Genomic DNA, 22,190 nt, shown 5'->3' with positions numbered 1-22,190 from the left:
TGGGTGGCTCAGTCGGTTAAACGTCTGCCTTCAGGTCATGATCCTGGGGTCCTGGGATCGAGCCCCATGTTGGGTTCCCTGCTCAGTGGGGAGCCTACTTCTTCCCCCTCTGCCTTTCCCCCATGGTTTGCACTCTCTCTCAAATAAATAAATAAAATCTTTTAAAAAAAATTCTATTTTCAAGAGAATCTGGGAATTAGAACTTTTACATCAACTTTCCCAGTTTCTAAATGTTGATAAATAGAATTTTTGAAAAACACCTGCAAGGTGGGCACAGCTGAGGGCTGCCAGTTTAAGGCTGCTCTGCCCTCTTAATCTTGGCAGGAACCATCATGCTCCTGCAGCCCTAGCTCATGGCCTTCCTGTTCATAATCCCACCGCAATTTCAATCCTCAGGACATGGATCAAGCCACATGGGTCTGGCCACCTGTCATGGGTAGCACTTGGGTCTGGACCACCTCAGGGTCAGGGAGCCGTGGTTGGGGACTGGTCAGCTGTTGACATCAATGTCTAAGTTATGCTTGTGGCCCATCAGCATGGCCGAGGGCAGGAGTTCTCAGGGTATGGTCCCTGCCCCTCAGGAACTTGTTAGAAATGCAAATTCTAGGGCCCCTGGCTCAGATCTGAGTCCAGAAACCTTGGGGGTGGGGCCCAGCAATGTCTAATAAACCCTGTAGGTGATTCTGATGCCACCTACAGTTTTGGTGGCAAACCAAACTGGTCTAACCACTGGTCTTTAACCACTGGTCTTTAACCACTTTAACCACTGGTCTAAAGGCAGGGACTGAATGGGTTCTCTAAGGTAGGGGTGGCTAGCCCCACTCCACCTGTCTGGTAGACAGGTGTCTATTCGACCTTCTAGCATGGACAAGAGGTGAATGACGTAATGTGCCATTATAATAATGGTGGTGCTACTTATTGAGTGCTCACTGTATGCTCAGCGCATCACATACATTATTTTAACTTCTGTGCAACCCCCCAACACAGGTGCTGTTCTCATCCCCATTTTTCTGACAAGTAAATGAGGGCTCAGAGAGGTGAAGCGACTTGCCCAAGTTGGCATTTCCATAAGTGGTAGGAGCAGGAGCCACCAAACTCAAAGGCTCCGCCTTTAGCCAGTGTGCTGTACTACTCCTAGCCTGCCACGATGTGGCAGTTGGTATCTCACATGTGGGTCTCTTGGTGGTGGCCCGATTGCACCTCCAGCCCAGATAATCTACTTGCCCTTGAATCTTTGTATCAAGGTCTGCTTCTAGGGGAATTCTAAGATACTGCCCAAAATACAGGAGCCCAGTAGCTGCTCAGTAATCCTCCTCTGCCCTCCTGCCCAGGTTCATGGCCACCAGTGACCTGATGTCAGAGCTGCAGAAGGACTCCATCCAGTTGGACGAGGACAGTGAGCGCAAAGTGGTGAAGATGCTGCTCAGACTCCTGGAGGACAAGAACGGTGAAGTGCAGAACCTGGCCGTCAAGTGGTGAGTGTTGGCCTTGGGGGGGACGGGGCAAGGCCAGGTGTGAGAGGACCCCAGGGGCCCCTGCCCCTTTGAGATTCAGTGTCTGAGAGAGTAGCTGCTGAGCAGCTCTTGAAGCCCCAGAGGAGTTAGACAGTGCCTTGGTCTGGATCCGTTCAGAAGTAGACCCAGTCACAGGGATGCAAGTATAAGTTTGGGAAGTGATCTCAAAGAGCTCCAATAGGAAAATTGAGCAATGAGATAGGGAAGGAAGACAGCCAATGACATGTGAAACATCAAGCAAGTTACTGCTGTGGGCAAGTGGAGCTTAACCGTACTGGGGACCTTTGAGGCACAGTGTAGGACATGGCTTGTGGAGTGTTCTACCTGCAGGCTGCCAGTCTGGTTGAGGGCTGCTCCCAGGGTAGGATGGAAGGTTATGTATTCATGACCCCTCCAGCCAGAGAAAGCCTTCAGGTGCAGATGCAGGTGCTGGCAGCTGGAAGGTCATGCTGGTGTGCAAAAGGAGTGGTGAGGGCTGAAGGGATGGAGGGCCCCAAAAGCCTTTGCTCTAGATACCATGAGGTTACCATGAGGTTACAGTCCTAAGACCTTGGCCAGTTACCTTTAGAGCTAAAAAGGCAAGATGAGGGATGCCTGGGTGGCTCAGTTGGTTAAGCATCTGCCTTAGGCTGAAGTCACGGTCTCAGGATCCTGGGACCACCCCCTGCAACATGTCTGGGCTCCCCACTCATGCATGTGGTCTCTCTCATAAATAAATAAATAAATAAACAAATAAACAAACAAACAAACAAATAAAAATTTTAAGATTCTATCCATCTATTCATGAGAGACACACAGAGAGAGGCAGACATAGGCAGAGGGAGAAACAGACCCCCTGAGGGGAGCTTGATGCAGGACTTGATCCCAAGACCCCAGGATCATGACCTGAGCCAAAGGCAGATGCTGAACCACTGAGCCACCTAGGTGCCCCAGTAAATAAAATTTTTTTAAAAATTTATTTATTTGAGAGAGAGAAAAAGCATGAATGGGGGGAGGTGCAAAGGGAGAGAGAGAAGCAGACTCTACTGAGTGGTGCCCAATACAACACAGGGCTCCATGGAGCTCAATCTGATCCCAGAACCCCCAGATCATGACCTAAGCTGAAGGCAGACACTAAACTGACTGAGCTACCCACGCACCCCAATAAATAAAATCATAAATAAATAAATAAATAAATAAATAAATAAGCAAGGTGAGGTATGTGCAGGGCACACCTGTGGGAGGCTGGAAGACTGAGGAATGGCAGGGGTCAACAGTCAACAGAATTGGGGCATTGCCTGTGGAACAGTACTCTGTGAGCTGGGCCCAGGCATTCTGGGCCGTCTTAATGAATTTTGACTTGATCCTAAGAGCAGAGGGAATTCAGTAGAGTTTTATGCAGGGATGTGACATGGTCATGTTTGTAGTCTGGAAGCATCTCTCTAGCCATGCAGTAGAGCTAGAGTAGATGGCGATTTCCCACTAACATAACCAATAGTATGGTAGTATGTGTTCTAGTATGTAATTGGAACATTGACTGAAGTGATAATAAAGTCGTGAGATGCCTGCACTAAACGTAGGTTCACTGTGGGTGCTGTGGCAATTGGAGGTAGAGGCAGGTATGGATGTTTGAGGCTCAGCTACCACAAGCAGCACTGTGGTGCTGATTATCTTTTCTTTTCTTTTCAAGATTTTATTTATTTATTCATGAAAAACACAGAGAGAGAGAGGCAGAGACATAGGCAGAGGAAGAAGCAGGCTCCCTGTGGGGAGCCTGATGCAGGACTTATCCCAGGACCCCAGGATCATGACCTGAGCCTAAGGCAAACGCTCAACCACTGAGCCACCCAGACATCCTGGTGCTGATTTTCTGAATTAGTGATGAGATTTTCTGAAACGGTGAACATCTCAGGGTAGTTTGCCAGAAAACAAAGTACAGTCTTCCTTCAATTTACATGATAGTTACATTCTTGGAAAATTTAGAGTATAATAAAATAGTGTAAAAAGTACTTTGTTTTTACGTGTAAATTGAAATTAGATTTTGGACTCAGATAATTATGGAAAGATTTTTTTTTTTTTCCTATGTGAATCCCAAGACATGGAACATTTGGTTTTGCAATATTGTCTTTTCCAGCCCCATGCACATTCCCGCCCCCAAATAAAAGCCAGAAGTGACATCTTATTATTTATGACCAAAAAAGGCCTCCATAAATTTCCAGAACTCTCCTGAGGGCACTACACACCACTCAGGAACTATAAGAGGTAGAAAGGGGGACCGCATGAGTACTTAGAAGAGTTGATGGAAAAAACCGTCTAAAGAGAGCCATAGATTGCAAACTGGGATGCTTTGTGGTTCCTTGGGACCCTTGTTATAGCTCTGTATTTCCCACCAAGGATTCAGACTCAGGAGCAGGAGGGGTGGAGAGGAGTCTGAAGAGAGCAGATAAGAAGGTAGCACCTGGGAATCTGCATTCTAACGCACACCAACATCTCAGAACCTTAACTGAACGTTAGAATCACCTAGGGAATTAGAAACAAAAAACAAAATTCCTAATGTCCAGGCCACACCTGAAAACCAATTAACTCCGAGTCTCTGGGGCTAGCACCCAGGTAATGGCGATGCACAATTAAGGCTGAGAACTACTATGTCTAGTATAGCTATTTTTAAGCTTTAATGTAGATTCAGATCATCTGGGGCCTTTGTTGAACTGCAGATTCTGGTTTGGTAGCTCTAGGGTAGGACATGATATTCTGCATTTCTGACAAGTTCCAGGTGATACTGGTGATACTCATGAAGCGGATATGTGACTAAAATCAGAAGTTCTCAAAGTGTGGTCCCTGGACCACCAGTATCAGCATCTACTGAGAACTTGCTAGAAATTTAAATTCTTAGGCCTTCTGAATCTGAAAATCTGGGGTGGGGCCCAGAGGTTTGTTCTAACAAGCCCTCCAAGAGGATTCTGGTACATGTTCAAGTTTGAGAACCAAGGCTCTTGGGCATTCCTTGGTTTCCAGCTGAGGTTACTGGGATCAAGGGTTTGGCCATATACTGACATGCAAAACCCAGGAGGAGGTGCAGGTTTGGGAGGTGCCAGGAATGATGTTGGCAGACCCAGAGGGTGCCTCTCTTTCTAGCAAAATAGAGAGTCCCCTATCCACATGGCGCCTTTTCCTCAGCATATGTGGGTTGCATGGGCCTGAGGAGACCTAAGGAGCATAATGACTCAGGCTGAGCCTGGGGCTTTTGGACACCCTCCTTCCCTCCCTGCTCAGCCTGGGTCCTCTGGTGGGCAAAGTGAAGGAGTACCAGGTGGAGACCATCGTGGATGCCCTCTGTGCCAACATGCGGTCTGATAAGGAGCAGCTCCGAGACATCGCTGGCATTGGCCTCAAGACTGTCCTGTCGGAGCTCCCCCCTGCAGCCACAGGTACCCGGGTCCCAGGGATTAGGCACTATCATTATTTGTGCTACTTTATGATTAAAGAAACGGGCTCAGAGAGGTGAAGGGACATACCTAAGGCCCGCCGGCTAGTAAGTGGCAGAGAATTCAGACCCTGATCGCTTTAAGTTCAAGGCTCTGTGCCAGGAATGCTTGAGTTGTAAGTAACAAAATCTAATTAATGATAGCTTGAAGGAGTACAGGGTTGCTTTCCTCGTATAATTCCAGAGGGATCAGCCATTCCATTTTTGCAGCAATTCATTTAGCAGCTCCAATAGGACAGGGGTGAGGTCTCTGCCTATGCTTTTTGTCCTTTATTAGAAAAGCACATATTTCCCCAGAAGCTGTCAGAAGACTTCTACCTATATATTTCACTGGCCCCTGCTAGCAGCAAGGGAGTCTAGGACAGGAGCTTTTCCTGCTTCCCTAGTAAGAAGGTGGAAGGCAGAGGGACTGGGTGTGGGCTGAGTCAGCCATCAGTTCTTCAGTCTCTTGATCTGTCCAGTTCAGATGTACTCTGGGTCATACCTTGGACCACTTGAGACCAGGGTCAGCTGGATTCTCAGGGATGTAGGCTCAGAGGTATTATGAGAGCAGAGGCTGACCACAGGTAGAGGCCAGCCCTATGGTCTCACTGTGCCATCCTTGTGCTCTGTATAGGCTCTGGCCTGGCTACCAATGTGTGCCGGAAGATCACCGGCCAGCTCACCAGTGCCATCGCCCAGCAAGAGGACGTGGCTGTGCAGTTGGAAGCCCTGGACATCCTCTCTGACATGCTGAGCAGGTAGGGGAGGCCCACCCTGGGCAAGGAGGACCGAGGGTGGGCGACAAGGGGACAGAGAGGGATTCAAATCCTCAGAGCCAGCATTTAATGCACACCAGGCTCTGTGCTTGGCGCTCCTTGATTGTCCTGGCAGCCCTGTGAAGGAGAAATCCTTCATCATAATTCTATCATCTCAGAGTCCTACCCAAGCCCTTCCCACTTAACAATAAATAGCAAAACCTGGGGTGTGAATTCAGGTCTCTCCAAGCCTCAAAGCCTGTAGGTGTTCATCCTGTCCTTCACCCTCTTCTTTCTCTTTTTCTTCTTTTGGGCTAGTATAGCTGGGCCTTGCTTTAAATTGCACTGGACATTTTAAAACCATTCATTCAACCTCCCAAGATTTGAACACCTGCTCTGTGACCCAGAAAAATATCAGGTGCTGAACTGGTGCTGGGAATATGAAATTGGATGGGTCTTGGGCCCTCCTAGGGAGGAGCTCACAGATACATAATCTAAGTGGAATAAGAATAACAAAAAGAACAGAGCCTTTAGGAGCTCAGAGGAGCAGCTGGGGGTAGGGAACCTTCCTAGATAGGGTCCTGCTAGCTAAGCCTTCAAGGATGGGCAGGACTTGGCCAGGTTGGGTAGGCATAGGGGTGACACTGGAGGGGGAGAATACCGTCAGCCCAGAAGATCCAGGCTGGGGAAGACATGGATCCTGGGGGTTGTGTGAGACCGTGTGGCGCTAGATTGTAATGTGGAGAGATGAGGCCAAGGGCTGGGCAAGAACAGAGGGTGGGTGGCTAAACATTACACTGAATGTGTGAGGAGTGGGGATGGGGTTCAGGGCAGGGGTCCAGGAATGCCTTGTGCCTCTCTGTGTGTATCAGACTCCTCTTCCTATCTGCAGTATGCATGGTAGATGGGAGGGGATGAATGGTCAGGGACACTGCTTAGGAAGCTTCTGGAGGCAGAAACTCAGGTTCTATTTAGGAGATAGACTCCACAGGACTTGGGAGTGGGTGAAGGGCAAAGACTCAAAGATGACCCCAGGGTCTGGCTTTACTAACCGGGGACACAGACACAGGGCCATTGGCTGTGTTGGGGTGCACTCTGGAGGCAGGAGCAGGGGCGTGGGGAGGAAGGTGATGGATTCATTGGATGGGGCATGTTGAATCTGAGGTATCTGGGAGGCACCCAGTCCACCAAAGACTCCATGAGGGCAGGCTCCAGGGTCAGTCTAATCTTACCGGAGCTTCCAGTGCAGGCCCTGTGACATAGCAGGGGAACAAAGAAAGAGATGAAATCCAGAAGAGAGCTGGGCTGGATATGGGAGAGCCATTGAAGAGTTTAGGCAGAGGGTTGACCAGGTCAGAGGTCAGTGAGACCACTGTGGTCTCAGTGAAGGGAATAGACTAACAGGGCGTGTGTGTGTGTGTGTGTGTGTGTGTGTGTGTGTGTGTGTGTGTATGTGTATGTATAGAGTGTGCCTAGCAAAACCCAGACTCCCAGGAAGTCAGCCCCACGTCCCATTACCATCAGGCCAGGTTGCAGGCTGGCAACCTGGAAGTCTGGATTCAAGTCCTGGCCTTGTATTTCTTGGCTGAGTGGTCTTGAGAAAGTCCCTTCTCTCTGCTGCTTTCTTGTGTGTAATAATAAATAATTACTCCACACAGTTGCAGGGGACCTTTCGATTTACCAAGAGTTGGGTTGTCATAATTCCGGGGTGGAGCCCTGGAGAGGATGGGGAGAAGAGAGGTGCCTGGCCCAGGCTGCCCGCTGGGTGGGTAGGCCCCGTCCGACATCCCCTTCGACTCCCCAGGCTGGGCGCCCCTCTGGGTGCCTTCCACGCCAGCCTCCTGCACTGCCTGCTGCCGCAGCTCAGCAGCCCACGCCTGGCCGTGCGCAAGCGGGCAGTCGGGGCCCTCGGCCACCTGGCGGCCGCCTGCAGCACCGACCTCTTCGTGGAGCTCGCGGACCACCTGCTGGATCGGCTGCCGGGCCCTCGCGCGCCCACCAGCCCTGCCGCCGTCCGCACTCTGATCCAGTGTCTGGGTAGCGTAGGCCGGCAGGCTGGCCACCGGCTCGGTAAGGGGGTGTCGCGCCTCTGCAAGGGGTTGGTGACAAGGTGGGTGGTGCTGGGGGCAGACGGGTGGGGCGTGAGCGTCAGCCACCTCCCGGGTAAGGGGATGTGGCCTGACACACCTGAAAGCGGGACGCGGAGCTGGAGAGGCAGTGGGTGGGCTCTGAGTGTGACGTTTTTCTGAACCTGAACTACCTATTCTGAGGCTCACGGATAATTATAAATCATGCCACCAAACTTAAATACAGTATGTTCTATCCTCTTGCTTTGACAGATACACTTTAATAACAACTTATAAGCCAGGTTTGGGTTTTTACAAATTTTTATTGGAGCATAACGTACATATAATAAATTGCACTGTTTAAAGTGCACAGGTAAAGTGTGTTTTGACCTTTGCGTACACCTGTGAAACTACTACAGCAATCAAGATACAGAACATTTCCATCACCCCCCAAAAGTTTCCTTGTGCCCCTTTGCCTACCTGTACCTACCCTATGCCAAGACTTAAGCAGAGCTCTTTATATGCATCATGTCTTTAATCTTAACCCAAGTCTCTACCTGGTAGGCATTGTTATCACTGCTGGAAAGAGAAGAGTATATGGAGGTCCCAGAAGTGTGGTGGTGTGTCTGAGGTCATATAGCTCCTGAGTGGCAGAGACAAGGCTAGAACCTTAACATCTGCTTGATTCTGAAGCCACCAAATTGAGTTTGCAGTGGTCAGGGCTGCAGGTGCAGGGACAGGGTGGGTGCTATGGGCTGAGGGAGCCTGGGAAAGGGTCTGGCCTGTCCTTAGTGATTTACCTGGCCCCACAGGGGCCCACCTGGACCGCCTGGTGCCCTTGGTGGAGGAGTTCTGCAACCTGGATGATGATGAGCTGCGGGAGTCCTGCCTCCAAGCTTTTGAGGCCTTCCTGAGGAAGTAAGTGCAGTACCAGGAGACAGGGGCCCATGGTTTCTTTGGGAAGTTGTTGGGGAAATGGGGGGCCCAGGGGACTGGCCTCAAAGCAGTAAGATCTCAGGACTTAGCAGTGGGCCCACTCCCCTCTCTTGCCTGTCCAGCAGAGCCTCCCTCATCCTGCCCTACAGGTGCCCCAAGGAGATGGGTCCTCACGTGCCCAACGTGACCAGCCTCTGCCTCCAGTACATAAAGCATGACCCCAACTATAATTATGACAGTGACGGGGATGAGGAGCAGATGGAAACAGAAGATAATGAATTCAGTGAGCAAGGTGGGTGGCCAACTTCGTCATTGAGGCTGGAAGGCAGAAATGGGTGCAGCTTTTTTTAAAAAATATTTTTATTTTATTATTTATTCACAAGACACACACAGAGAGAGAAAGAGGCAGAGGGAGAAGCAGGCTCCATGCAGGGAGCCCGATGCGGGACTCGATCCCAGGACTTCGGAATTATGCCCTGGGCCAAAGGCAGGTGCTAAACTGCTGAGCCACCCAGAGATCCCAAGGGTGCAGCTTTCCTGGGATACTCCCTTACCCCCCACCCCCAGCCAAAGACAGAGCCACATCTGGCACCCCCATCCTGATCGTTTTTTTTTTTTTTTTTTTTTTTTGAGAGAGAGAGAGAGAATGAGCAGTGGGGAAGGGCAGAGGGAGAGGGACCAGCAGACTCCCCGCTGAGCAGGGAACCTGCTGTGGGTCCTGATCCGAGGACCCTGGGATCATGACCTGAGCCAGATGCTTAACTGACTGAGCCACTCAGTACTGCCTCCCCACCCCCATCCTGATCTTTTTTTTTTTTTTCACCCCCATCCTGATCTTAACTCCTCCTCAGTCTTCAGCCCTGCCGTCTGTAATCTGGGTTCCCCAAGGTCTCCACCCTGTGCCTAGATCATGGTAATGATCATGGTAATTTATTGAACATCTACTGGTTTCCTGAGCATTCTCATTTCGTGCTTCTTCCAATAACCTTAGAAAACCAGATGCTTGTTATCCCCATATTTCAGACAAGGAAACCCAGACTTAGAGATTTGCCTGAGATAACACAACTAGAAAGTGGCAAAACTGGGACTTGGGGCCCTCACCTCTATGCTGCCATCTCTATGCCTGCTTAGTAATGGCTTCCGAGAGATGATGCTTTAACCCAGCAGAGTGAAGCTCTGCTGGTGGAATGATAGGTACTGACAGGGAAAGAGATACCTGGATGGAGAATGGATGCAGTGGCTTCCTTCCTTTCTGTGGGCATGGTCCTACCTGTCACTCAGACTGATGACCCTGGGCCCTAGAAGCAGGACGTTGATGGAGGAGAGGGACTTCGAGCCTGATGGGAATACTCAGAATAAGATGGGATGTTAGGGGCAGCCCGGGTGGCTCAGCGGTTTAGCGCTGCCTTCGGCCCAGGGCCTGATCCTGGAGACCCAGGATCGAGTCCCACGTCAGGCTCCCTGCATGGAGCCTGCTTCTCTCTCTGCCTGTCTCTCTCTCTCTCTCTCTCTCTCTCTCTCTCTCTCTCTCTCCCTGTGTCTTTCATGATTGAATAAATAAATAAAAATCTTTATTTAAAAAATGGGATGTTAGGAGATGAGATCAGAGAGGTGTGTTGGGGTCTTGAATGCCTAGTCAGGGAGAATGAGCATTTTCTTGTCAGTAGCCTGGAGCTATGGATGTTCCTCCCTGGGTGGCATAGGGTGGAGGTAACAAAGAACAGTTCATCAGAGGACATCTGCTCTGACATCTGCTCTGGACCATCTACATGGCCCCTATGGCTTCTCCAGATGCCAGTTCTCTGGAAGTCTGAGTCATCTACAGAGTGACATGGGTAGAAAGAACGCACTAGCCTCTGCGGCTGTGCCTGATGGTGTTCCTAGTTGGGACCATCCCCCTCTTGGTCCCTTGTGTGTCTCCCCAGATATATGGGTGGGCCTCGTGGGCCTGAATCTCAGTTCTGTTGTTTTCTACCTGTGTGTCCTCAGGAGAGTCTTGCCCTCTCTGAGTATTATTCTTGTCATCTATAAAATGAGGCTCAAGGCACTCCCATATCTAGGGTGTGATGAAGACTTGATGAGCTCCATCCTCTCAGGGGAGCTTAGAAAGTAGAAAGCCACACAAGTGCAGCTTTCCCTTGTTAATAGTCTTGCTTGGAAGCCAGAATCAGGGCTTGAGAGGCTGGGGGTAGAGGGAGGGAAGAGGCCAAACGGAGGCCTGTCACCTCTCCCTTCTGGAATCCCAGTAAGTGAAACATCACACAGTCAGTTTTGACCAAAGGGTGGGTTTTGTGCCCCAAATGGATTCTTTGAAATCCTCACTGACAACTTGGAAATTAGCTTTGTCCCTGATGCAGGCAAAACAGTGAAGGGACTGGAGCAAAGGGAGGATGCTGGTTTAACTCCAGCTATATCCCTGCTTATGTAACTTGGGGTGAGCTATTCCCCCCAATTTCCACATCTCTACAGAGGAAAATAAGCCTTGTCTCACAAGGTGATTGTGAGGCTCAAGTGAGGTTGTGGATCTGAAGTGCTTGGCATCACCCCTAGCACATAGGTGTTCATTAAATGGCAGGTAACATTCCTAATAGCCTATAAATAATCATTGAAAGTTGAAACAGGCTTGGCTCCCTCCTCCCTACCCCATTTCTTGTCACTTCCCCTTCTTGGGATATAGCCTGGGTGGGACCAGACTGCAGTGCGCAAGGCTCCATGGGTGTCCTGTTCCCACCCCAGAGAGTGAGGATGAATACAGTGATGATGATGACATGAGCTGGAAGGTGCGCCGGGCAGCGGCCAAGTGCATAGCAGCCTTAATTGGCTCTCGGCCCGACCTGCTGCCTGACTTCCACTGCACCCTGGCGCCTGCGCTCATCCGCCGCTTCAAGGAACGTGAGGAGAATGTCAAGGCTGATGTCTTCGGGGCTTACATTGTGCTGTTGCGGCAGACGCGACCTCCAAAGGGGTGGCTGGAGTCTATGGAGGAGCCCACCCAAACAGGCAGCAACCTCCATATGCTGCGTGGCCAGGTAGGCATGCCTCCTCCTGTCTCCCATTCTTGCTCCCTGACTTATTACTCACCCTCTAACCTGCCCACTCTCCCCTCTGTCCACCTTCTTATCCTTCCACTGCCCCACCATCTGTCCACCCACGGAAGTGTGTGTGCTGAGCACCGTGCCTGGCCCTGTGCTGGGGGCTAAAGTACCTTGGGGAGCAGGGCAGATGAAGTCCCAGTCCCTGGACCACACAGGCTAGGGGCAGATAGACAACACAAATAGGATTCCTAGTCTTCTGAGAAGGAGTTTCAGTTTTATTCTAAGAGCCTAGAAGCCACACAGGAAGGGAATTACAGGATCCCATTCCCATTTGAAGGAGCTCACTCTGGCTGCTGTATGGGGAATGAACCATAACAGGGCGGGAAAGAATAGCTTCTGGAGGCCAGCAGGAAGCCCTTGTAGTTGTCCAAGTGGAAGAGGTGTGCTGTGGGCTGTGAGTAGGGAAAAGAGGAATGTCAGACTGGAGGGGTAGCTTCTGGGTCTTGCTGACAGATTGGATGTGGAGGGCGAGGGAGAGGAAGGTGTCATGTGAGTTCTGGGTTCTGGCTAAAGCCTGAAACTGTAGTTCCTTGACATAGTAGAGGAGGGAAGTTCTGTTCTAGACATTCATGTTGGAGGTCCTTGGATGCCCACGTTGGGAGGTCCAGTGGGTGGTTAGCAGCCGAGTCTGATGTTGGAGATGTAGGCTGGAAGTCTTGGCTTCACTGGAATCTGCAGCCCCTGGGGAATAGATGGGCTCATCTAGGGAGACAGTCTAGCCAGAGAAGGGAAGTGGCCTCTGTACTTCCCCCTCATGGAGTGTAGGGGTGAGAGCCAGACTGCCTTGGGTGGTCTTGAGCAACTCACTTAATCTCTGATCTATTCCCCATCTGTAAAGAGGGCCCAGGAATAGTACCTACCGCAGAGGGTCCACGTATGGAATCAGGTGCCTGCTATGGAGCGTGTCATGGAAAGCTTGGGATGGAGTGGTCCTCCTACACCGGGGGGACCTCCATGGGCATATGCCTGGCTAGGCAAAGCCCCCCCAGTACCGGGTGGGTCAACCAGGTTTCCTGGGTGGTCACTGATCGCCTTCAAACTGCCCACAGGTGCCTCTTGTGATCAAGGCCCTGCAGCGGCAGCTTAAGGATCGGAGTGTCAGGGCCCGCCAGGGCTGCTTCAGCCTCCTCACTGAGCTGGCGGGTGTCCTCCCTGGCAGCCTGGGAGAGCACATGCCTGTGCTGGTAGCAGGTAGGATGGACTGCAACCAGGTACTTGCTGCCTGGGCTCTTCTAGAACCCAGACCCCAGACCCCAGGGCTCTAGCCCCATGGGTGCCCCAGCTCAGCAACTTATGGTGGCTTGCCACTGCCAACAGTGAGAACAAAGCTGGGGTACTGGCCCTACTTCCTGGTTTCAGAGGGCTTTCCTGACCTTGCGTCCCTCAGCCCTGGCCAAGCCCTGGCCTTTCAGAATCTGCAGCCTAGGAGCCTAGGGGTCTGGGTCCAGCTCAGATGCCTGCAGGTACTCCACCCCCATTTGTAGGGACTGCCTGTGGCCCTGTAACATTTGCACCCACCCCACAGGCATTGTCTTCTCTCTGGCGGACCGTTCCAGCTCTTCCACTATCCGGATGGACGCCCTGGCCTTCCTACAGGGTCTGCTGGGCACAGAGCCAGCTGAGGCCTTCCACTCACACCTGCCGACTCTCCTGCCACCTGTGATGGCCTGTGTGGCTGACCCTTTCTACAAGATCGCGGCGGAGGCCCTGCTGGTGCTCCAGGAGCTCGTGCGGGCCTTGTGGCCACTGGACAGGCCTCGGACACTGGACCCTGAGCCATATGTTGGAGAGATGTCTGCAGCCACCCTGGCACGACTCCGTGCCACTGACCTGGACCAGGAGGTGAAGGAGCGTGCCATTGCTTGCATGGGCCACCTCATGGCCCACCTGGGGGACCGGCTGGGGGTTGACCTAGAGCCATCACTCTTGCTCCTCCTGGACCGCCTGCGGAATGAGATCACCCGGCTGCCTGCTGTCAAAGCACTGACGCTGGTGGCCGTGTCCCCATTGCGGCTTGACCTACAGCCCATCGTGGCTGAGGCACTGCCCATTCTGGCCTCATTCCTTCGAAAGAACCAGCGGGCCCTGCGGCTGGCCACACTGGCTGCCCTGGACGCCCTGGCCCAGAGCCAGGGACTTAGCCTCCCGCCGTGTGCCGTGCAGGCTGTGCTGGCCGAGCTGCCTGCCCTGGTCAGTGAGAGCGACATGCATGTGGCCCAGCTGGCTGTGGACTTCCTTGCCACAGTGACCCATGCCCAGCCGGCCTCTTTGGCCAAGGTCAGCGGCCCTGTGCTCTCAGAGCTGCTGCGGTTGCTGCGCTCGCCCCTGTTGCCAGCAAGCGTGCTGGCGGCAGCTGAAGGCTTCCTGCAGGCCCTGGTGGGGACCCGCCCCCCTTGTGTGGACTACGAGGAGCTCATCAGCATGCTCACAGCACCTGTTTATGACCAGGCTGCAGATGGCGGGCCAGGCTTACATAAGCAGGTGTTCCACTCTTTGGCTCGGTGTGTGGCAGCCCTCGCGGCTGCCTGTCCCCAGGAGGCGGCAGGCACAGCAAACCGGCTGGTCTGCGATGCCAGGTCACCGCACTCAAGCACAGGGGTCAAGGTCCTGGCGTTCCTGTCCCTGGCTGAGGTGGGCCAGGTGGCCGGGCCAGGCCCCCAGCGGGAGCTGAAAGCAGTGCTCCTGGAAGCCTTGGGGTCCCCCAGTGAGGATGTGAGGGCAGCCGCGTCCTATGCGCTGGGCCGCGTGGGTGCTGGGAACCTGCCCGACTTCCTGCCCTTTCTACTGGGGCAGATCGAGGCCGAGCCCCGGCGGCAGTACCTGCTGCTGCACTCACTCAGGGAGGCTCTGGGGGCCGCCCAGCCCGACAGCCTGAAGCCCTATGCTGAGGACATCTGGGCCCTGCTCTTCCAGCGCTGTGAGGGCGCCGAGGAGGGCACCCGGGGGGTGGTGGCTGAGTGCATCGGCAAGCTGGTCCTCGTGAACCCTCCATTCCTTCTGCCCCGATTCCGGAAACAGCTTGCTGCAGGTAGGGGCACAGGTGTGGGCAAAGGCAGTCCACATCGGAAGTAGGCAGTTTGCATTTGAGCAGCCCACTCAGAGTGAGCTAATTCAAGCAACTGGGTCTGAGACGCACGGTGTGGGTGAGGTAAAGGCGGAGGAGCCATTAAAAACAGTGTTTCCTGAGACTTGCAGGCTCCTCCTGGGAGACTCTGGAATGGAGGAGACAGACTCTTTAAAATGTCCCCTCAAAAAATAAGCTTTTTGTGATGCCACTTTTGTACTCTTTGCTATGGACAGCAGCCTCATGCTCTGGGCAAAAGTTAATAAAAGCAGTTCTCTGCCTGAAGAGTGCAGCTCCCTTGGGCTAGTTTGAGCCAGGAGCAAATGTCAGTGTAGACTAGACTGGGTGCTATACTCCTCGGGTTTGGGGAAGGTTCAGCAAAAACCAGGGGCAGGTTTTGTGTGGCCAGGTAAGGGCATGTCAGGGTATTCCGAAGCTCAGGGAGGAAGAAAGCAGATGAGTAGGACTGTGGGGCTCCTGGGCAAGTGAAAGCCTCTGAGAAAGAAAGGCCTCCAGGTCTTGAGCTGGTCAGCTGGTCCCCATATAGGGTCGGTGGGTGTAGTCATTGATAGAATGTGGGCAAAGTGCTTGGTAGAGTACATGGTATGTAATTAATACTGAGTAACTGCTATCATTGCTATGTTAGTGATTATAGTTAAGCCGTTACTAGATGCCAAGTTTAAAAGAAGCAGCTCTGGTGCACCTGGGTGGCTCAATGGTTGAGGGTCTGCCTTTGGCTCAGGGAGTGATCCTGGGGTCCTGGGTTCAAGTTCCGTATCAGGCTCCCTGCAGGGAGCCTGCTTCTCCCTCTGCCTGTGTCTCTGCCTCTCTCTCTGTGTGTCTCTCATGAATAAATAAATACTCTTAAAAAAAACAACAACAGCGGCTCTGTGGCCCGCACCACTGTGTGGACAAGAAGAACATATCGAGGACATGGCCTGTGACATTCACAGGGCTCTTCATGAGGAACCTTGGGAGGCCAGAGTCTTGGGAGGAGGAGGCCCCCTGCCATTTCCAAGCTCTGATTTGTTTCTGCCTCATGTACACTTGAGCCAGCTAACTGGTCACATTTCTTTTTTAGCTGCCTTGGAGCCCAATTCATGGCCTGCTTCTAGCAAGTTTGTGGAACTTCCTAGTTGGCCTCCTTGCCCTCACTCTAGTCTTCCTCTCACTTCCTGTCTGTATTTTTCCTCAGCCTCATCTTTCTTATTTAATTTTTATAAAAGATTTATCTTTTAGAGAGATTAGGGGGAAGGGGCAGAGGGGAAGGGAGAAAGTCTTAAGGATTCTCTCTGCCCTGGTTGTGGAGCCTGACAGGGGCCTCAATCCCATGACCCTGAGATCATGACCTGAGCCGAAACTGGGAGTTGGACACTTAACTGACTGTGCCAGCCAGGTGCCCCATCATATTTCTCATTTTAGAGTCACTTAATCCTGTTCTATTGTCCATGTCTTCATCAGCCACCTGAACCAGCCAGGATAGAGAGAGAAAGAGGAAAAAACTGCAAATCTGAAGTCACTAACTTTTTCCCTTATTCACACCCTGGCACCCAAATGTTAACTTCTTCCCAAGTCTTGAATGTAAAGTCTACATGATGGGAATAACCTTCACCCGTCACTGTTGTGTGCTGGGGGAAGAGAGGAGCAAGCAACTCTGGTTTGTTTCTTCCACCATGGTGGGAGATGTATTCCCTTTCTTTTCTTCACCTTTTCTACTCAGCAAGCAGAAAACTAAAATTAAGTGAATTCTCCATTACCAAGCTTCGGGGGTGTTCTGAATTCTCTTGGATTCCCCTTGGCCCTTGGCCAGCTGGAGCAACCACCTGTCCCCTGCTTCGAGAATGCAGGCCTTAGGACAAGGGCTCAGCCAGGGCTCAGAATCAGCCATTGAATTCTGGATTTGCTGTATGACCTTAGATACAAACTTGACCTTTCTGGGTCTCTTTCCTCATCTGTAAAATAGAGCTTAATAATATTCTTATTAATAATTTGATTATATTAAATTGTTCATATTAATGTTTATTATTTAATCTATATATCTATAATTGATATAATTAATATTTAAAAATGGATAATTTCTCTACTAGACAGAGACCAAGAAGGTGAGAAACCTTTATCTAAAGGATCTAGGGTTATTTCAGAGACCCTATCAGTTGCAGAGGGGAAGGTCCTTAATAATAATCAAATATAAAATTTTGATTTCTATTACCATTTAATTAATGAATTAATAGGACCATCCTGAAGATTAATTGAGATAACACATCTGAAAAATAAAATGCCACCCTAAGGCCTGAGCAGAGGTCTTTCTCTGGGCTGTGGATTGATCACTGCCTTGGGTTCTTGGTTCTCTGCTTGCATCCTGCAGTGTGGTGACCTGAGAATCGACAGTTTTCCTGTCAGCCACAGCAGGGAGAATTTGGGGATAAATTTTAGGCTGCCAAGGGAAATGGGAGCATTGATTTCGCCAAACATGGATACTTTGAATGGGGAGGGGTGCAGTTATGTTTCCTGGGGAGGCAGAGAGCCTTGGTGCCTTCCTACCCGCGGGTGTCCGAGATCAGCTCTGCCACTCACCATGCTGATGCCTCTTGTCCTGCAGGTCAGCCACACACACGGAGCACGGTTATCACAGCGGTCAAGTTCCTCATCTCTGACCAGCCCCATCCCATCGACCCCCTCCTGAAGAGCTTCATCGGTGAGCACTCACTTCCCTTTGCCCCCAGCCCCATTCAGTGTCCGCTCCCAGCCTTGGAGTCTGGGCTGATTTCCCTTACACAGTAGCCAAGGGGAGTTGGACACCCGAGAGGCTACATCACTCCCATGACAGGCAGCAGGGCACAGGTGCAAATCCCTGTGCTGGCATTGAATAGCTAGGTGAGCCTAGCCTGCTACTTCTCATCTCTGAGCCTCAGTTTTCTCCTCTGTAGAATGGGGGATAAGAAACCCTTATCTGAAAGATCTAAGGTTATTCCAGAGACCCTATTGGTTACTGAGGGGAAGGTCCTCCCTGGACATGCAGGCTCTTAGAAGTGGAGGACCACCAGCCTCTCACATGCATTGACCTCAGCGGGCACCACGCTGGGCAGACTGGGGTTGGGGAGAGTGGTTTCCCAGCTCATCTCTTGTCTGAGGAGCCTTCTGTCTGGAGGAGCCCAAGTAGCCTTCACTGGTGAGCCTTCTTTTGGGGGGCTCTGCAGGACCAGGCTCTTCCTAGAAAAGGCAGACATTCAAGGCTCTGAGGATGTAGGCCTGTCACTGGACCACACTGGCGTCTGGTCCTCCTCCTCCAGGCAGCTTAATGGAGTGTGGAGGGTCTTGGGTTGGCAGCCTGGCTCTGCTCCTCGGGCTGTGTGAGCATGGACAGACCATCTTATCCCCAGCTATAAAATGGAGGTGCTGATCCCCATTTGCCTGGGCACTGTTGTGTGAGACCAGGTGTCAGCAGAGGTGGCCACACTCTGGATTGAAGAACATGTCCAGAAGCCACAGCAATATCAGTAGCAACTTCATTCCATCCCCTGACCCAGTGGGCACACACTGCTGCCAGTCCTGATTTCCTTCACCTTGCCTGAGTTGCCATGGCTGGCAGCCCCAGGGACATATGCCTGGGTGTTTGGTTCTTCTTGTTGTATGTTTGAACCAGTTTTTGAGCTCTCACTGTGTATCACATACAAAGCTAGGTCCTTTAATACACCTCACCATGGTTCATTCTCAAGGCACGCTGCATGGTGTGTAGGACTGGCCACATCTTACAGAGGAGGAAACAGGCTAAGATAGGCTGGAACTCAGGTCTTGCCAGCTCTCCCATGGCTGTGTTCTCAGAGAGAATGGAGGAATCCAGGAACCAGCAGAGCACAGTGCAAGGGGCAGAGGTTGCCTGTCCTATCGGGAGGTGCTTGATGGTAACTCTGATCACCTGATTAAGATAGAGACTTCCAGGTTTTTCCACTCTAAAATTACTTTTTCCTGGGGCACCTGGGTGGCACAATTGGTTTAGTGACTGATTCTTGGTTTCAGCTCTGGCAGTGATTTCGGGGTCATGGGATTGAGCCCCACATTGGGCTCTGCGCTCGGGGTGGAGTCTGCTTGGGACTCTCCCTTTCTCTCTGCCCCTCCCCCATGTCTCTCTCAAACAAGGTCTTTCAAATTTTTCCTTTGGAATGAATATTTTTGAATCTGTTGAAATATTCTCTTCACCGAATTTCTGCCCACATTTAGCATCCATTGTGATTTCTTTCTTGCCCCAGTGATTTCTGACAATTGCCAAATGGTGACTTTCAACTCCAGCATTCCTTTCATATTTGTTAGTTTGCCTTCTGCTCTCTGGAGGAACTTTTCTTTCTCTCTCATTTATTTATTTATTCACTGATTTATTCATATCATTATAGACTCAAGAATTCCTGTTTCATTCAAAGAATTATAATTTATTACTGTCTCCATTTATTTTGATTCTCAAGCTTGTCTCAGATGTGGCCAGCGGAGGCCCTTCAGGCTGGTTCCTGTGTTTCCTACGTTCTGTTGACATGTTTCCATCATCCTTTGAACATATCCTTACTTTTTTAGCACAGTAAGATGCTCTAGACTCACCTTGAACCTTTCCTGCCCTAGCTCAGGAATCTGCCATTTCTCTAAGGAGCTTGGATTCCCTAGAGAATGGTACTCAGGGGAGTACCATTTAGAGGAGAATGGTACTTAGAATCCAAGATCTAGACAGTAGGTGTTCTCATTGCTCCTGGGGTGCTGTTGCTCTGAGGCCCTCTCAGCAGGCAGAACTAGGGAGTATATGTATGTATGAGTGTATGTACTAGACAGACACACACAGTATTTCTTTCCAATTTTAGTATATGTGCTGCCGAAGCGAGCACTCACACAGTATTTCTTTATAGGGCTTTTCTCTTTAGCCTGAGGACATCTAGTCAAAATTCTTTGGAAGTTACTTGGATGAGTTGTTTTTCATAACCTGGTAGTTATGTTGATCACTTGAAATACAGTTAGGGGTTTTGTTCTTGTGTTTTTTTAGGGATTCCCCTCATTCTTGATTTCATTTACAGAGCATATAGAACATTAACACAGTTATTAAAAAATCTAAACTAAAAAAAAAAAAAAAAAAAAAAAAAAAAAAAAAAAAAAAAAAATCTAAACTATACAAAAAGGTATACTTAGAAGTGCTGTGTAAATGTGGAAGTTTTTTTTTTAACTTCTCTGATCTTTAGGAGTTTTATCTATAATAATATCAAGTTAACATTTACAGAATCCTTGCTCTGTGCCAGGCCCTCTATATATTTTATTTATTGTTCTCTCTCTTTCTCTTCTCTCTACATATATATAGAAATAGAGATCTATATCTTTATGTAGATATCTTTATAGAGATGTATATAGACATATATCTATAGATAGAGATATATCTAGCTATATAGAGATAGAGATATATATGTCTCACAGCATTTTATTTTTTTTTAATATTTTATTTATTCATGAGAGACACAGAGAGAGAGAGAGAGAGGGAGAGGGAGAGGAACAGACACAGGCAGAGGGAGAAGCAGGCTCCATGTAGGGAGCCCGATGTGGGACTCAATCCCAGGTCTCCAGGATCACACCCTGGGCTGAAGGCGGTGCTAAACCACTGAGCCACCTGTCCTGCCCACCTTACTGCATTTTATTTTTTATTTTTTTATTTTTATTTTTTTTTACCTTACTGCATTTTAAATCTTAAACACGGTTCTATGCTGTGGGTACTGCAATTACTCCCATTTTATAGGTGAAGACATTCAGGCTATCCAAGGTCCCATAGGAAGTGGTGGGATCTGGATTTGAACCCAGACCAGATTCTAGTTCACATTTTTATCTGGGCTTTGAGGGCCCGTTGTGCCTGGTAAAAAAAGTAGATGCTCTGAACATGTTTGCCCCATTCAGCCAGGTCTGCCCGGCTCACATTACCCAGATAAACGAGGTTGGGGGTGGAGGTGGTTTGTGTCTTGGCTGAGCCATCCCTCCAGCCCTCCCCTCATCTTTCCACCAGGAGAGTTTATGGAAAGCCTACAGGACCCAGACCTGAATGTGCGCCGGGCCACTCTGGCTTTCTTCAACTCGGCTGTGCATAACAAGCCTTCACTGGTCCGGGACCTGCTAGATGACATCCTGCCCCTCCTCTACCAGGAGACGAAGATCCGCAGGGACCTCATCCGAGAGGTGAGGCTGGTGAAGGACAGAGTTGGAAGCCCTGGGTCTGATTGGTGGGGCTGTGGCAAGGATTCTGGTAAACTCCGAGCAGATAAGCATGCGGGTCATGAGACCTGGGTCAAGTCCTGTTCCTCCGCTTGCTGGTTGTGTGACCTGGGCACATTGGCCTAGGACCACTTAATCTGCTCTGAGCCTCAGTTTTTCTTAATTGGGCAAAATGAAGAAAATAGTTTGTGTCTGCATCATGGGGTTGTTGAGAAGATTCAATGAGTTATGTCCTGCAGGTGTGCAGAACTGCTCCTGGCGCACAGTCAGCACTCAGGGAATGTTGGTGGTCTTATTATCACTCAGCATTCAGCAGATGTTCACTGAGTGCCAGCCCTGTGTCAGAGTGCCAGGATCAGAGCTGGACCAGACATGGTTTCTGCCACCAGGGAGCTCAAGGCCTCCTCAAGGATAGAGACACCCAGTCTGCTGATTATCTAACTGATTTAGAGCGCACTGGGTATAGTAAGGATTTAAGGGGCAGAGATTAAAGGTGACTTAACAGCTGTCATCCTGTGATATAATAAAAAGATCTGAAACACCTGGCATTGCTGAGAAGGAAGTGACTGTTTAGAGAGGTTAGGAAAGTTTCCCAAAAGAGGGAGCATTTAAGCTGGGCTTTGAGAGGTGAGGAGTTTACCATTAAGACTGAGCCTGGTTGTTAAAAGCTTCAGAGACCTGGGTTTTTAATTCTAGTTCAGCCACTTACTAGCTGTATATTCTTGGGCAAGTTAATTAACCTCTCAGCCTTAATTTCCTCACATGTTAAAGGGGATTTAATAGTAACACCGTCTTCCTAGGGCTGTTGTGATGCTTGAGTAAAATGTCATTTGTCAAGCACTCAGCACAGTGGCTGGCACATTATCACTGCTCAGTAGACCATAATAATTATTGTTACTATTTTTAAAAAAGATTTTATTTGAGAGTGAGAGGGGGAAAGGGGGAGGCGAGCAAGTGGGTGGAGGAGCAGAGGGAGAGGGAAAAAGAATCTGAAGCAGACTCTGTGCTCAGTATGGAGCCTAACACAGAGCTTGATCTCATGACCCTGAGATCCTGACCTGAGCCAAAACCAAGAGTTGTATGCTGCTAC

At 50.3% G+C, this 22,190-nt stretch overlaps 1 protein-coding gene across 3 annotated transcripts in view; it reads left to right on the top strand.

The window, feature by feature from the left end:
- The window catches only part of CAND2 (cullin associated and neddylation dissociated 2 (putative)), a 34,161-nt gene that overhangs the window by 5,159 nt on the left and 6,812 nt on the right, over positions 1-22,190 (top strand). For all 3 annotated transcript variants that reach the window (XM_049097656.1, XM_025449385.3, XM_025449389.3), the window contains 11 exons: positions 1,332-1,475; positions 4,767-4,921; positions 5,594-5,717; positions 7,519-7,784; positions 8,593-8,698; positions 8,866-9,008; positions 11,453-11,745; positions 12,861-13,002; positions 13,337-14,839; positions 17,475-17,570; positions 20,895-21,064. In XM_049097656.1, coding sequence (XP_048953613.1) covers positions 1,336-1,475; positions 4,767-4,921; positions 5,594-5,717; positions 7,519-7,784; positions 8,593-8,698; positions 8,866-9,008; positions 11,453-11,745; positions 12,861-13,002; positions 13,337-14,839; positions 17,475-17,570; positions 20,895-21,064 — 3,138 coding nt within the window. In that variant the 5' untranslated portion in view covers positions 1,332-1,335. The remainder of the gene's footprint in view (positions 1-1,331; positions 1,476-4,766; positions 4,922-5,593; positions 5,718-7,518; positions 7,785-8,592; positions 8,699-8,865; positions 9,009-11,452; positions 11,746-12,860; positions 13,003-13,336; positions 14,840-17,474; positions 17,571-20,894; positions 21,065-22,190) is intronic.

This window comes from Canis lupus, chromosome 20, assembly GCF_003254725.2.
Source record: "Canis lupus dingo isolate Sandy chromosome 20, ASM325472v2, whole genome shotgun sequence".
NCBI lineage: Eukaryota > Metazoa > Chordata > Mammalia > Carnivora > Canidae > Canis > Canis lupus.
The sequence above is the reverse complement of the archived record's forward strand: the minus strand, read 5'-3'. Positions and strand labels throughout refer to the sequence as shown.